The sequence below is a fragment of the Eschrichtius robustus genome, chromosome 8, assembly GCF_028021215.1.
Source record: "Eschrichtius robustus isolate mEscRob2 chromosome 8, mEscRob2.pri, whole genome shotgun sequence".
Lineage (NCBI taxonomy): Eukaryota > Metazoa > Chordata > Mammalia > Artiodactyla > Eschrichtiidae > Eschrichtius > Eschrichtius robustus.
The window spans coordinates 130,144,659-130,158,250 of NC_090831.1; the positions used below are offsets into that span (position 1 = coordinate 130,144,659).

A 13,592-nucleotide genomic window follows, 5' to 3' on the forward strand; every position below is an offset into this window, starting at 1 on the left:
ATGTCTACAAGATGTTTAAAAAGGAATTTCCATAAAGATACATTAATTCTCATTTCTCTTTCCATAAGAAATCTAGAAACACATTTTATGTAATTCCACAAACATTACTGAACACGTGTTACGTGCAATGTGTCAAATTACATTAAAATTATGCAGTTTATGCTTTGCAAAAACATAAACTCTAAGACAGCCTCATCCACCAGAGGGCAGACAACAGAAGCAAGAAGAACTACAATCCTGCAGCCTGTGGAACAAAAACCACATTCACAGAAAGACAGACAAGTTGAAAAGGCAGAGGGCTATGTACCAGATGAAGAAACATGATAAAACCCCCAGAAAAACAACTAAATGAAATGGAGATAGGCAACCTTCCAGAAAAAGAATTCAGAATAATGACAGTGAAGATGATCCAGGACCTCGGAAAAAGAATGGAGGCAAAGATTGAGAAGATGCAAGAAATGATTAACAAAGACCTAGAAGAATTAAAGAACAAACAAACAGAGATAAACAATACAATAACAGAAATGAAAAATACATTAGAAGGAATCAATAGCAGAATAACTAAGGCAGAAGGACAGATAAGTGACCTGGAAGACAGAATGGTGGAATTCACTGCTGCGGAACAGAATAAAGAAAAAAGAATGAAAAGACATGAAGACAGCCTGAGAGACCTCAGGGACAACATTAAACGCAACAACATTCGCATTATAGGGGTCCCAGAAGGAGGAGAGAGAGAAAGGACCTGAGAAAATATTTGAAGAGATTATAGTTGAAAACTTCCCTAACATGGGAAAGGAAATAGCCACCCAAGTCCAGGAAGCAGAGAGAATCCCATACAGGATAAACCCAAGGAGAAACACGCCGAGACACATAGTAATCAAATTAACAAAAATTAAAGATAAAGAAAACTTATTGAAAGCCCCAAGAGAAAAACGACAAATAACATACAAGGGAACTCCCATAAGGTTAACAGCTGATTTCTCAGCAGAAACTCTACAAGCCAGAACAGAGTGGCATGATATACTTAAAGTGATGAAAGGGAAGAACCTACAACCAAGATTACTCTACCCTGCTAGGATCTCATTCAGATTCGATGGAGAAATCAAAAGCTTTACAGACAAGCAAAGCTAACAGAATTCAGCACCACCAAACCAGCTCTACAACAAATGCTAAAGGAACTTCTCTAGTGGGAAACACAAGAGAAGAAAAGGACCTACAAAAACAAACCCAAAACAATTAAGAAAATGGTCATAGGAACATACATATTGATAATTACCTTAAACGCGAATGGATTAAATGCTCCAACCAAAAGACACAAGTTTGCTGAATGGATACAAAAACAAGACTCATATATATGCTGTCTACAAGAGACCCACCTCAGACCTAGGCACACATACAGACTGAAAGTGAGGGGGATGGAAAAAGATATTTCATGCAAATGGAAATCAAAAGAAAGCTGGAGTAGCAATACTCATATCAAATAGACTTTAAAATAAAGAATGTTACAAGAGACAAGGAAGGACACTACGTAATGATCAAGGGATCAATCCAAGAAGAAGATGTAACAATTACAAATATATATGCACCCAACATAAGAGCACCTCAATACATAAGGCAACTGCTAACAGCTATAAAAGGAAATCGACAGTAACACAATAATAGTGGGGGACTTTAACACCTCAATTACACCAACGGACAGATCATCCAAACAGAAAATTAATAAGGAAACACAAGCTTTAAATGACACAATAGACCAGATAGATTTAATTGATATTTATAGGACATTGCATCCAAAAACAGCAGATCACACTTTCTTCTCAAGTGCGCACGGAACATTCTCCAGGATAGATCACATCTTGGGTCACAAATCAAGGCTCAGTAAATCTAAGAAAATTGGAATCATATCAAGGATCTTTTCTGACCACAACGCTATGAGATTAGAAATAAATTACAGGGAAAAAAACGTAAAAAACACAGACACATGGAGGCTAAACAGTACGTTACTAAATAACCAAGAGATCACGGAAGAAATCAAAGAGGAAATCAAAAAATACCTAGAGACAAATGACAATGAAAACACGATGATCCAAAACCTATGGGATGCGGCAAAAGCAGTTCTAAGAGGGAATTTTATAGCTATACAAGCCTACCTCAAGAAACAAGAAAAATCTCAAATAAACAATCTAGCCTTACACCTAAAGGAACTAGAGAAAGAAGAACAAACAAAACCCAAAGTTAGCAGAAGGAAAGAAATCATAAAGATCAGACCAGAAGTAAATGAAATAGAAACAAAGAAAACAAAGCAAAGATCAATAAAACTAAAACCTGGTTCTTTGACAAGATAAACAAAATTGATAAACCATTAGCCAGACTCATCAAGAAAGAGAGGGAGAGGACTCAAATCAATAAAATTAGAAATGAAAAAGGCGAAGTTACAACAAACACCACAGAAATACAAAGCATCCTAACAGACTACTACAAGCAACTCTATGCCAACAAAACTGACAACCTGGAAGAAATGGACAAATTCTTAGAAAGGTATAACCTTCCAAGACTGAACCAGGAAGAAATAGAAAATATGAACAGACCAATCACAAGTAATGAAATGGAAACTGTGATTAAAAATCTTCCAACAAACAAAAGTCCAGGACCAGATGGCTTCACAGGTGAATTCTATCAAACATTTAGAGAAGAGCTAACACCCATCCTTCTCAAACTCTTCCAAAAAAATTGCAGACGAAGGAACACTCCCAAACTCATTCTATGAGGTCACCATCACCCTGATACCAAAACCAGACAAAGACACTACAAAAAAAGAAAATTACAGACCAATGTCACTGATGAATATAGATGGAAAAATCCTCAACAAAATACTAGCAAACAGAATCCAACAACACATTAAAAGGATCATACACCACGATCAAGTGGGATTTATCCCAGGGATGCAAGGATTCTTCAATATACGCAAATTAATCAATGTGATACAGCATATTAACAAACTGAAGAATAAAAACCATATGATCATCTCAATAGATGCAGAAGAAGCTTTTGACAAAATTCAACACCCATTTATGATAAAAACTCTCCAGAAAGTGGGCATAGAGGGAACCTACTTCAACACAATAAAGGCTATATACGATAAACCCAGAGGAAACATCATTCTCAATGGTGAAAAACTGAAAGCATTTCCTCTAAGATCAGGAACAAGACAAGGATGTCCACTCTCACCACTATTATTCAACATAGTTTTGGAAGTCCTAACCATGGCAATCAGAAGAAAAAGAAATAAAAGGAATACAAATTGGAAAAGAAGAAGTAAAACTGTCACTGTTTGCAGATGACATGATACTATACATAGAGAATCCCAAAGATGCTACCAGAAAACTACTAGAGCTAATCAATGAATTTGGTAAAGTTGCAGGATACAAAGTTAATGCACAGAAATCTCTTGCATTCCTATACACTAATGATGAAAAATCTGAAAGAGAAACTAAGGAAACACTCCCATTTACCATTGCAACAAAAAAGAATAAAATACCTAGGAATAAATCTACCAATGGAGACAAAAGACCTGTACACAGAAAACTATAAGACACTGATGAAAGAAATTAAAGATGATACCAACAGATGGAGATATATACCATGTTCTTGGATTGGAAGAATCAATATTGTGAAAATGGCTATACTACCCAAAGCAATCTACAGATTCAATGCAATCCCTATCAAATTCCCAATGGCATTTTTTACAGAACTAGAACAAAAAATCTTAAAATTTGTAGAGAGACACAAAAGACCCCGAAGAGCCAAAGCAGTCTTGAGGGAAAAAAAAGGAGCTGGAGGAATCAGATTCCCTGACGTCAGACTGTACTACGAAGCTACAGTCATCAAGACAATATGGTACTGGCACAAAAACAGAAATATAGATCAATGGAACAGGACAGAAAGCCCAGAGATAAACCCACACACCTATGGTCAACTAATCTATGACAAAGGAGGCCAGGATATACAATGGAGAAAAGACAGTCTCTTCAGTAAGTGGTGACGGGAAAACTGGACAGCTACATGTAAAAGAATGAAATTAGAACACTCCCTAACACCATACACAAAAATAAAACTCAAAATGGATTAGAGACCTAAATGTAAGACCGGGCACTATAAAACTCTTAGAGGAAAACATAGGAAGAACACTCTTTGACATTAATCACAGCAAGATATTTTTTGATCCACCTCCTAGAGTAATGGAAATAAAAACAAAAATAAACAAACGGGACCTAATGAAACTTAAAAGCTTTTGCACAGCAAAGGAAACCATAAACAAGATGAAAAGACAACCCTCAGAATGGGAGAAAATATTTGCAAATGAATCAGCGGACAAAGGATTAATCTCCAAAATATATAAACAGCTCATGCAGCTCAATATTAAAAAAACAAACAAACCAATCCAAAAATGGGCAGAAGACCTAAATAGACATTTCTCCAAAGAAGACATACAGATGGCCAAGAAGCACATGAAAAGCTGCTCAACATCACTAGTTATTAGAGAAATGCAAATCAAAACTACAATGAGGTATCACCTCACACCAGTTAGAATGGGCATCATCAGAAAATCTACAAACAACAAATGCTGGAGAGGGTGTGGAGAAAAGGGAACCCTCTTGCACTGTTGGTGGGAATGTAAATTGATACAGCCACTATGGCGAACAGTATGGAGGTTCCTTAAAAAACTAAAAATAGAACTACCATACGACCCAGCAATCCCACTACTGGGCATATACCCAGAGAAAAGCATAATTCAAAAAGACACATGCACCCCAATGTTCATTGCAGTGCTATTTACAATAGCCAGGTCATGGAAGCAACCTAAACGCCCATCGACAGACAAATGGATAAAGAAGATGTGGTACATATATACAATGGAATATTACTCAGCCATAAAAAGGAATGAAATTGGGTCATTTGTAGAGATGTGGATGGACCTAGATACTGTCATACAGAGTGAAGCAACTCAGAAAGAGAAAAACAAATGTCGTATATTAACACGTACATGTGGAACCTAGAAAAATGGTACAGATGAACCGGTTTGCAGGGCAGAAATTGAGACACAGATGCAGAGAACAAACGTATGGACACAAAGGGGGGAAAGCGGCGGGGGGTGGGTGGTGGGATGAATTGGGAGATTGGGATTAACCTGTGTACACTGATGTGTATAAAATGGATGACAACTAAGAAACAAATAAATAAACATACGAAAAAAAAAAAGATAAACTCTAGATATTCAGATGCCACTGTAGTATTTAAGAAGAGCAGCACTACTGACTAAAGTTACAGCTTTAAATTAGGAAATAAAACCAAATCACAATTTGGAGAAGGGTTTCTGTGTCTTAAGACTTCTAACCTGGATAATCTGTTGATAAACGACCCTGTGAAGCTTCAGATATTCTTCTTCTTGATCTTGGATAAAAGATAAAACTTTGCTCTCTAACCAAAACCCAGTGTCTTCCAAAGTGGACAGGTAAACTTTGCCTTCTGAGCAGGACTGTCCAAAAACAACAGAAGACAGGTTAGTCACAGAGCCGCTGGGCCGATACGCCCCGTGTTCTGACCCAAGCTGGTGGACGCACCTTGTGCTGAAGATGGATACTCAACCGGCAGTGGAGGCTGAAGGCTCGCAGGACAGCGCCCTCGCTCAGCTGGTGAGGGCTCCCACCTGGCGACTGCAAAATCGATTCCAGATCCACCTGTGGGACAGGACGTCTGCAGGCCAGGTTCCGGCTCAGCAGGCAGCGCATGAGGTGAGGACACAGCTGCGCCGGGAGAGGGCTGCCAGAGCAGCAGGGCGAGTGTCCTCCCTCCTCCAAGCCTCCCGTAAAGGGACAGGAAGACAGCTTTTCATAGGTGCTGCTCAAGGAGCCCTCAGGGTCACGCTCGTCCAGCCCTTGCCCCCTGCAGCCCCCGCTCCCCCCTCCATCCCGCCGACGTCCCACGCCTGGTGCTGATGGGTGGGAGCCTCTGGCAGCAGTGGCAGTGACAGGCTGCTTCCGAGGGCTGGCCTGGAGGAGACGGCTGAAGAGCCAGGACGGGGAGAGGAGATGGGAAATTCACAGGACTCGCTCTCCAAAGGGCCCTAGAAAAGCCTGCCCGGGACTCAGGGGCTGGAATTCCCTCGTCGATGAGCAGGGCCAAAGCAAGGGGACCTGGGGTGGCGGGCAGTCTTCCCGCTGTCGGGCCTGTTCCGACAGACCGGCTCACCCTCAGAGTTGGACTCAACAGGACACTGGGCTCTGAACACGACTTGCTAGAAAGACCGGGGCCTGGAAGTGTTCACCCAGTCCCATCCCGCCCCCAGGTGAAAATTTTACACTATAAACGTGGAAAACTTAGACCTTACCCTATCACTCAACTTCCACGGCACCTGCATCTGTTCTACAAAGTTACCTTGGATGTTTCAAGGGCTTTCAAAAGACGGTTCAGTTTCTTCTGGGGTGCGGAAAGCAGGCACTCGCGATTCTTCGGGTGGGTCAGCAAGTACTCGACGTAGACCAGCGCCAGCCCGGGTTTGACTGGGCGCGGGTCCTGGACCCGCACTTTCCGCTTAGACACAGAGTTACCCTGAAAGCGCAGAGAGAGAGAGGCGCATAGCAGGAGAGCACGTGAGTTCTAGCATACAGCTACCCTCCTTCAGCAAACTTTAAAAATGACACAGGTGTACCTTGCTCTGAGGCTGCTCCTCCGGCAGCGAGTCACAAACGAGCTCCAGGATGTGTCCCACTTGCCCCCAGGAGCAGAGACAGTCTAACAGAATACAGTAGCTCTTGTCGGCTGTTCCTTCCTCTTGGTTTCTTAGTGTGGAAATCACACCACAGCTGAAAATGCCACATATATAAAATCATATCTAATATCTCAGTAGCAATTTCTCACTTTTCTAAAAGGCGGGGAAAATGAAGAAGCTAAAAACTGAGGGTACATAAGCCCTTCCTATCGTGGGAACTCTCAGACGTTCTCCACCGCAGGAAGAATACACTGTTTTCCCACAGTTACTACGCAGGACAAGGTCCAGTACAAAATGCTGACCCTGAAAGCAGCTTCAGGGGTCCCTAGATGTGAGGCACTGAGGACACATCAGGCACTTACAAATCCTGGCCTTTTGTTTCTGTGTTGCCTCTGTCAGACTCTAGAGTAAAGATCCGTAATCTGGGGACAATACTTTTTGTTCAGCATCAAAACATTCTTTTTTTTATAAATATGAATAAAAATAAGTAATTTTTACTGAGTTAATAACCAACACCCTAGCGCAACACTGCCCAATAAAAAACACAATGTGAGCCACAAAAGCAGGCCACGTGTGTCATTATAAAGGTTCTAGTAGCCACGTCTAAAAAGGCAAGATTAATTTCAATAATGTATCTTATTTAGCCCAGCCTACCCGCGACATCCTTTAAGACGTGGTCACTGTAGAAAACTACTGATGAAACATGTTACATCCCTCTTTCACACCAGGTCCCCGAGTCTGCATCAACCCAGGATGCACACACAGCTCGCCCCAACCCAGACTCCACATTCTAAGCACTCAGAGTCACGTGTGGCCAAGGCTCCGTGGTGGACGGCGGGATGGCTCACGTCTCACCATCTGGCACTTGAACAACGCCAGACTCTCAGTTCCCCGTGGTGGCTTCCTGTGTCCCTCAGCAGTCCCGGAGCCCTGGAAGCCACATCCCCTGCTCTCCCTGCCACAGGGGAGGAGGCCAGGGGCAGGGAGCACAGCACTGGGGGCTTGAAGGTCACGCAGGCGTCGCCAAGTGAGACCAGGAGCGCACGGAGAGGGCGGGCACCTGAAGGTGGGCACAGCCGAGGCCGGCATCAGGGAGGCCAGCACAGACAGAGGGGTCTTGCAGCGATCATCCTGAAAGCATGAAAAGACACACAGCAACAGGGAACGTAAACAATGGGATCCCGAGGGCCCCATGACTCCCAGGAACCCATTTTCAAAGCTGCTTGGTAGGCATTAGAGCGATGCTCTCAACACACAACAGGAGGACCTAACCCCTCGGGAAGCACTAGGTTGATAAGTCTTCACAGGAGGACGTAACCCCTCGGGAAGCACTAGGTTGATAAGTCTTCACAGGAGGACGTAACCCCTCGGGAAGCACTAGGCTTGATAAGTCTTCTCAAACTTTTATAGGTCGCTTTACTGCTTTCTGTGATGAATTATTTGAGCAAATATTTATTAAGCACCTACTGTGTACCAGGAGATCCTTGGAATACAGCAGTAACCAGAATAGACAACAGTCCTTGCTGTCAAGGCACTGACTGGTATTTGAAAAACAATACTGATAAAAGGAAAAAAAAAAAACCCAACTCTATACACTCAGTGTGTCCTGAGCATAAAATTCAAGGGAATGAAACTAGTCAGAAAAGTTCCTAAGTAAAATAATCAGAATACCTTAGGAAGACAGTGCAGTGCAATGGAGCTACCTGGCCAAACCCAAGTCCCATGAGATCCCACACCCCAACCAGCTGGCACAACACACGGAGAAGGGCTGGTCTCTGAGGGCGGGGCTTTGGCAGGAACCGAGTGAGGAAGCCACCTCGGGCCCCACTGCAGCTACATCACCACCACTAGTATTATCACAGTAACAGAGCAGACAGACCAGACTCCATCAAGATCACTTAATAAGAAATACCCTTGGTTAGATGAGAGGATGAAAGAAGATGGGCCCTAAAAGGAAAAGAAACAACAATTTTCCTGAACATATACATGAAACAGAAACAGGTGCAATGTCACAATCTGGCCTGTAATTAATCTGCATTCAGTCAGAGTGAACCCACCCTCACCCCCAACTCCCAATAAAGAAAATGTTTTCTTGATGTTACAACAGTCGGCTGGCAGCTACTCCTGATTCCACTCCATGTGTGGCTTACAGAGGCCTTACCCACTTATGGGCCAACCACAAGGTTCTCGGAGGTACTGAGGGCAGAGAAGCTCTCTGGCCAGAATAATTCGGGATTAAAGACTTAATTCACCACCTCCCTTTTCCTGGACACACCCAGGCCACACTGTTCACCTGTCATCTCATCCGGTATCCTATGGCCTCTGTGTTTATCTTCTAATTCTCAGCCCCATGTGATTATCTGAGCTTTTAAATGCCCTAGTGACTTGGGCAGCCTTGATTATTTACCTTCACAGACAGGTCACGTTTGCATTTCAGAGGCAGGATGGAGCTCGGAGACATAACAGTCACAGAAATATGGCTCAGAAAAGCTAAGAGGGCCAAGGTCACATAAGCAGTTGTAGAAGAACCAAAAGTAAAATTTACCAAGAGAAGGGTGATTCATAAGACCTATGACCTTTCTATATTTAAGCCACGCTTTCTTCATAATTAGGAATAAATTTGCATTTCTACATAGCAGTTTTATTTCCATTGGTTTTGAAATATGGCCTTTGCTCAGAAATAGAAAGTCAAGGAATGAGGAGGTTTCCTTCCTCCAAACAGAAGTTATGCACACAGTTCTGTCTGTCCCAATAACACAGACACAACTCAGATACTTCAGAAACATGTGCTTGCCGGATGCCGTCAAATGCCTAAAATTGCCCCCAAAACCAAGGTGCTACTACATCTTGATGTTCACAAACTCCTCTTTCTCAACTCCCAGCAAATCAAACCAGATTCTAAAATAGTGTCGGGCCATTAGAGACAGAAAACCAGTGCTCCCCCAGACAAGTCTCTGGGTGCCGGTATGGAGGCTGGAGGACACGTGGCCTCAACCCTGTGAAGGGAGAGAGGCCGAGCGGCCTGCAGGGTGGGAGGTGGCTCAGCCCCCGACTCTGCAGACGAGCAGCAGGTCCAGAGGCTGCTTCTGCACAGACGTGACCTCGCGCGCCTGCTTTAGCAGGGGGGCCAGGCTTACCTTAAACACCTTCATGTACTCTGGCAGCATAGAGGCGAACTTGCTAACGGTGTACACTTTGGCCTCTCTGTTATTCTCCATACTCCTGTGAATGCTTCTCCAGAGAATCACAACGATCTCTAACAAACCCGCCATGGACGCGGCATCGCTTATTGACAGCGTTTGGTCCAGAGCCTAAGATACAAAAAATTGTACTGTGAAAGAATCTAATCATAATAACGCTCAAGAGAACAGCACTGTGTCTAAAAGCACATCTCAGAATTCCAGACCTAAGGCAGAGATGGAGGGAGAGGCAGATAGAACCCCTAAGACTGTGGTGTGACCGTGGGCTGCTCTGGTTTGTGGGCTGGCGGGGAGGGACAGCACCCCGTGTCTGAGTGTTTTCTAGTGAAGCCCTCCTTGTCTGCGCAGCGGGGAGGGGCCGCCTCCCCAGCACCACACGCTCGCCTGCGCGCGCTCCACTTCAGACGCCAGCCCTGTCCGGGGACTGTGACAAACTCCAACAACTTGCCACACGGGCCACTTCCTGGAAGGGCTACCTTGAGATGCAAAGCAGGATTCATTTCAGGGGTTGGTATTTTTGTGCTACTCGGATGTAATGGGAAAAGATACGGCGAACAGATTAACTTAATTAATGAGGGCACACAGCAAAAACAAAAGTATTTGCTATATAAAGTTAGATTTTTCAATAGGCACTTAATACCTGGAATGACTTATGGCTAAATTTAAAAAGCAATGAAACTACTAAAGGCTTAGACACTACTATGAGAATGATATAGATAGCAAATTGACAAAACTTCAATCTGTATTTAATTTTACTTTTTACATTCTAATGATTAGCATAGCACTCTTATCATTAAAGTCCCCTGAGAAAGCCACCACTTCTCCTTTACAAAAATATGCTAAGTTCCTAAGTAAGATTTCATTAAACAGAAAGCAGAGATTTTTAGTAGATAGCAATGTGAAAAGGTAAAAGAACCAATTCAAAAAATTATGCTTTAGCCATTAAATATTCTTAGAATGACAACATCCAGACGGCAAATTGTATTTTTTTCTACTACCGGTTACAATAGAGCTACGTATTTCTAAACCCTTGTGTTTTCTAACGGTACAGAAACTGACCTAAAATGTGATAAAATGCAAGCTTTCTCAATAATGTCTAGGTTTAATACGGGAGTGGAGGGTTCCTTCAGTATTTAAAAACTGTAAGAGTTTTCACTTTTTGGCGAAACCACTTCCACCATCCATCAGCACGAGTGTGAAGGGGTGGCCCAGAGGCGCAGGGCCCCGCGAGCCTGGAGCTGGCATCCCAGTGAGGGTTTCTAAAGTTATAGAATCACTTTCCTAAAACATTCTGCCCACCCAACCCATATGCTGAGGGGAACACCCTGAAAAGAGGCACTCAAATCCCACCAAGAAAGCAGAACCAGCTCCAGACGCGCCCGGCTGAACCGGCCTGTGAACTGATGGATCTGCCAGGCAGGCTCGGCCATTAAGATGACATCAGGCTCTTCTCTCTCCTCCCCCTTCTGCCCCAGTGGACGGAGAGGAGAGGGGAGGCTGAGGCGGGGGGCGGGTGGGGTCCAGGGAGTGCTCCACCCAGCCCCCGGGCAGGCCGACTGAGCCCCACAAACAGCCCGCCGGTGCGCAGCCCCAGCCTCAGCGCGGGGCGACCCTGTCGGCTCCTGGCTCTCAAGGGCCAAGGGCCTGCACCCAGGGCGGGGACGCGGAGGCGGGGGGCGCGGAGGCGGGGGCGCGGAGGCGGGGGGCGCGGAGGCGGGGACGCGGAGGCGGGGGCGGCCGGACGGCACAGGAGCCTCACCCTGCAGCCAGCGCGCACCACGTTTCATCAAAAGGCCAAAACTATCTTCTGTGACTTTCATTTTTTTTGCTTTTAATTGAAGTATATTCAACATCTTGTGACTTTTTTTTAAAGGCCAGTTTCCTAATCTACATAGCACCACAAAACTACCCAAAATTGTTACTTTAGAGGTACATATAAGCATGAGAGTTTGTTTATAAGCCTAAGATACTGCTCATAAGTAATATGAGTCTAAGTCTTAAATGTTCCTTTTTTAATGATATAATTGGTCACTTTGGATTCTGAAGAAACACCAGCTATATAGCCTCCTTGATAAATTACTTTTTCAAAGACAATTCTAAATAAAGCTCATTCCCAAAAATTCAACCCCACGACGTTTCTAGTAGAATTTTAGGGCAGTGGCGGTGAATAAATCCTTCAGAGCGCCACCACCCATCTAGTTGTAAAATACGGTAACGTCCAGACCCAATCCACGTGTGCCACCCCCAGGTCGAATTAAAATATACAGAAGCTTAAGGTGAAGAAAACTGGGAAAAGAGTGTCACCAATAATAATTTTTCCTTTGTATTAAATCCTACTCAAACTCCACAGTGAACTTACAAAGGATACACAGAAATTCTTTCTAGAAAATTACTTATGATCCTCCAAAATAATCAGGTGAAGTATCAGCACTAAAGGAATAAATGGAAAATAAAAATATTGCTAAGGTAACGGCTTGTGGAAATGACACCTCTGCCTTGCTTCCCTGCCCTTCTCCTGCGGGAGAAGCACCCGTCCCGGTCCCCGTCACCGTTCCCTGACCCCGTGGCCCCAACCCCAGCCTTGTCCCCAACCCCGTGGCCCTGTCCCCATCCCTGTGGCCCCAACCCCAGCCCTGACCCTATTCCCGTGGCCCCGGCCCCAGCCCCAAGACCCCGGTCCCGACCCCAGCCCCGTGGCCCCAAGGAGGCGCCGGGCGGCGGCGGCGGCTCAACTCACGCTCACGTTCTCCTTCCCCCGCTCCTCATCGTCCTCCCCGCACGCACTCAGAGCCCTCCGGATGCAGGCGTTCAAGCAGTGGCGAATCACATGAATCAGCTTTGCTAAAATGTATAAGACAACCAATAATTAATTTACGTGTTTCTTCAACAAAATTTTCTAACAGCGAAAATATAATCCCAAATAATTAAAGCGTTACTTTATGGGAACTCATTAAGAACCACACTGAGCACGAAGCAGACACGCCAGGCTCACGGCGCGGGCGGGGCGGGGGTACCTATGTTGGTGCAGGCCGTGTGCTCGTGCGCGTGCTGGTAGAACCTCCGCGCAGCCGCATGGTTCATCTGCAGCAGCGTCACGCAGCGCTCGCACCACACCTCCTCGGGCTGGTTCACGGGCAGGAAGGAGTTGAAGATAAGGCCCACCAGGCGCCGAGTGACGGGCAGAGAGTCCAACTCCAGACGGACCAGAATGTGCTCCATGGGGCATATTTTCCAAAACTGTGGATAAAGCACATGTGCAGAAGGGAACCATCAGTCGTTCCTGCAACCCTGAAAACACTTCAAGCAAAATTTCCAGAGCATAATCAAAAAGGAACTAATTTTTACGTTCAAGGAAATTCATCTCAAATGATTATACCAGAATCTGTGACTCTTCTGTAGACAAATTAAAATACACCCGTATTTTAAAAAGCACTGACATATGAGGCAGATAAGCACAAGGCTGCTGGGATTAATTATAATCCATCAGGACCATCAGGGGACCCTCAAATGACAGTTATGATTATCAGTCTAATAACTTTAAAGTTTCCTAGAACACCACAACTTTGGGCCCATTAATATGAAAAGTGAATTTAAACATCTACAACAGGTGTGGCACAGAAAGC

At 44.4% G+C, this 13,592-nt stretch overlaps 1 protein-coding gene across 2 annotated transcripts in view; it reads right to left on the reverse strand.

Annotated features, from left to right (window-relative positions):
• The window catches only part of NCAPG2 (non-SMC condensin II complex subunit G2), a 61,024-nt gene that overhangs the window by 16,382 nt on the left and 31,050 nt on the right, over positions 1-13,592 (reverse strand). For both annotated transcript variants that reach the window (XM_068549780.1, XM_068549779.1), the window contains exons 14-21: positions 12,984-13,206; positions 12,707-12,810; positions 9,907-10,080; positions 7,830-7,900; positions 6,710-6,863; positions 6,436-6,609; positions 5,622-5,738; positions 5,396-5,536 (exon numbers count right to left, since the gene is read on the reverse strand). In XM_068549780.1, coding sequence (XP_068405881.1) covers positions 5,396-5,536; positions 5,622-5,738; positions 6,436-6,609; positions 6,710-6,863; positions 7,830-7,900; positions 9,907-10,080; positions 12,707-12,810; positions 12,984-13,206 — 1,158 coding nt within the window. The remainder of the gene's footprint in view (positions 1-5,395; positions 5,537-5,621; positions 5,739-6,435; positions 6,610-6,709; positions 6,864-7,829; positions 7,901-9,906; positions 10,081-12,706; positions 12,811-12,983; positions 13,207-13,592) is intronic.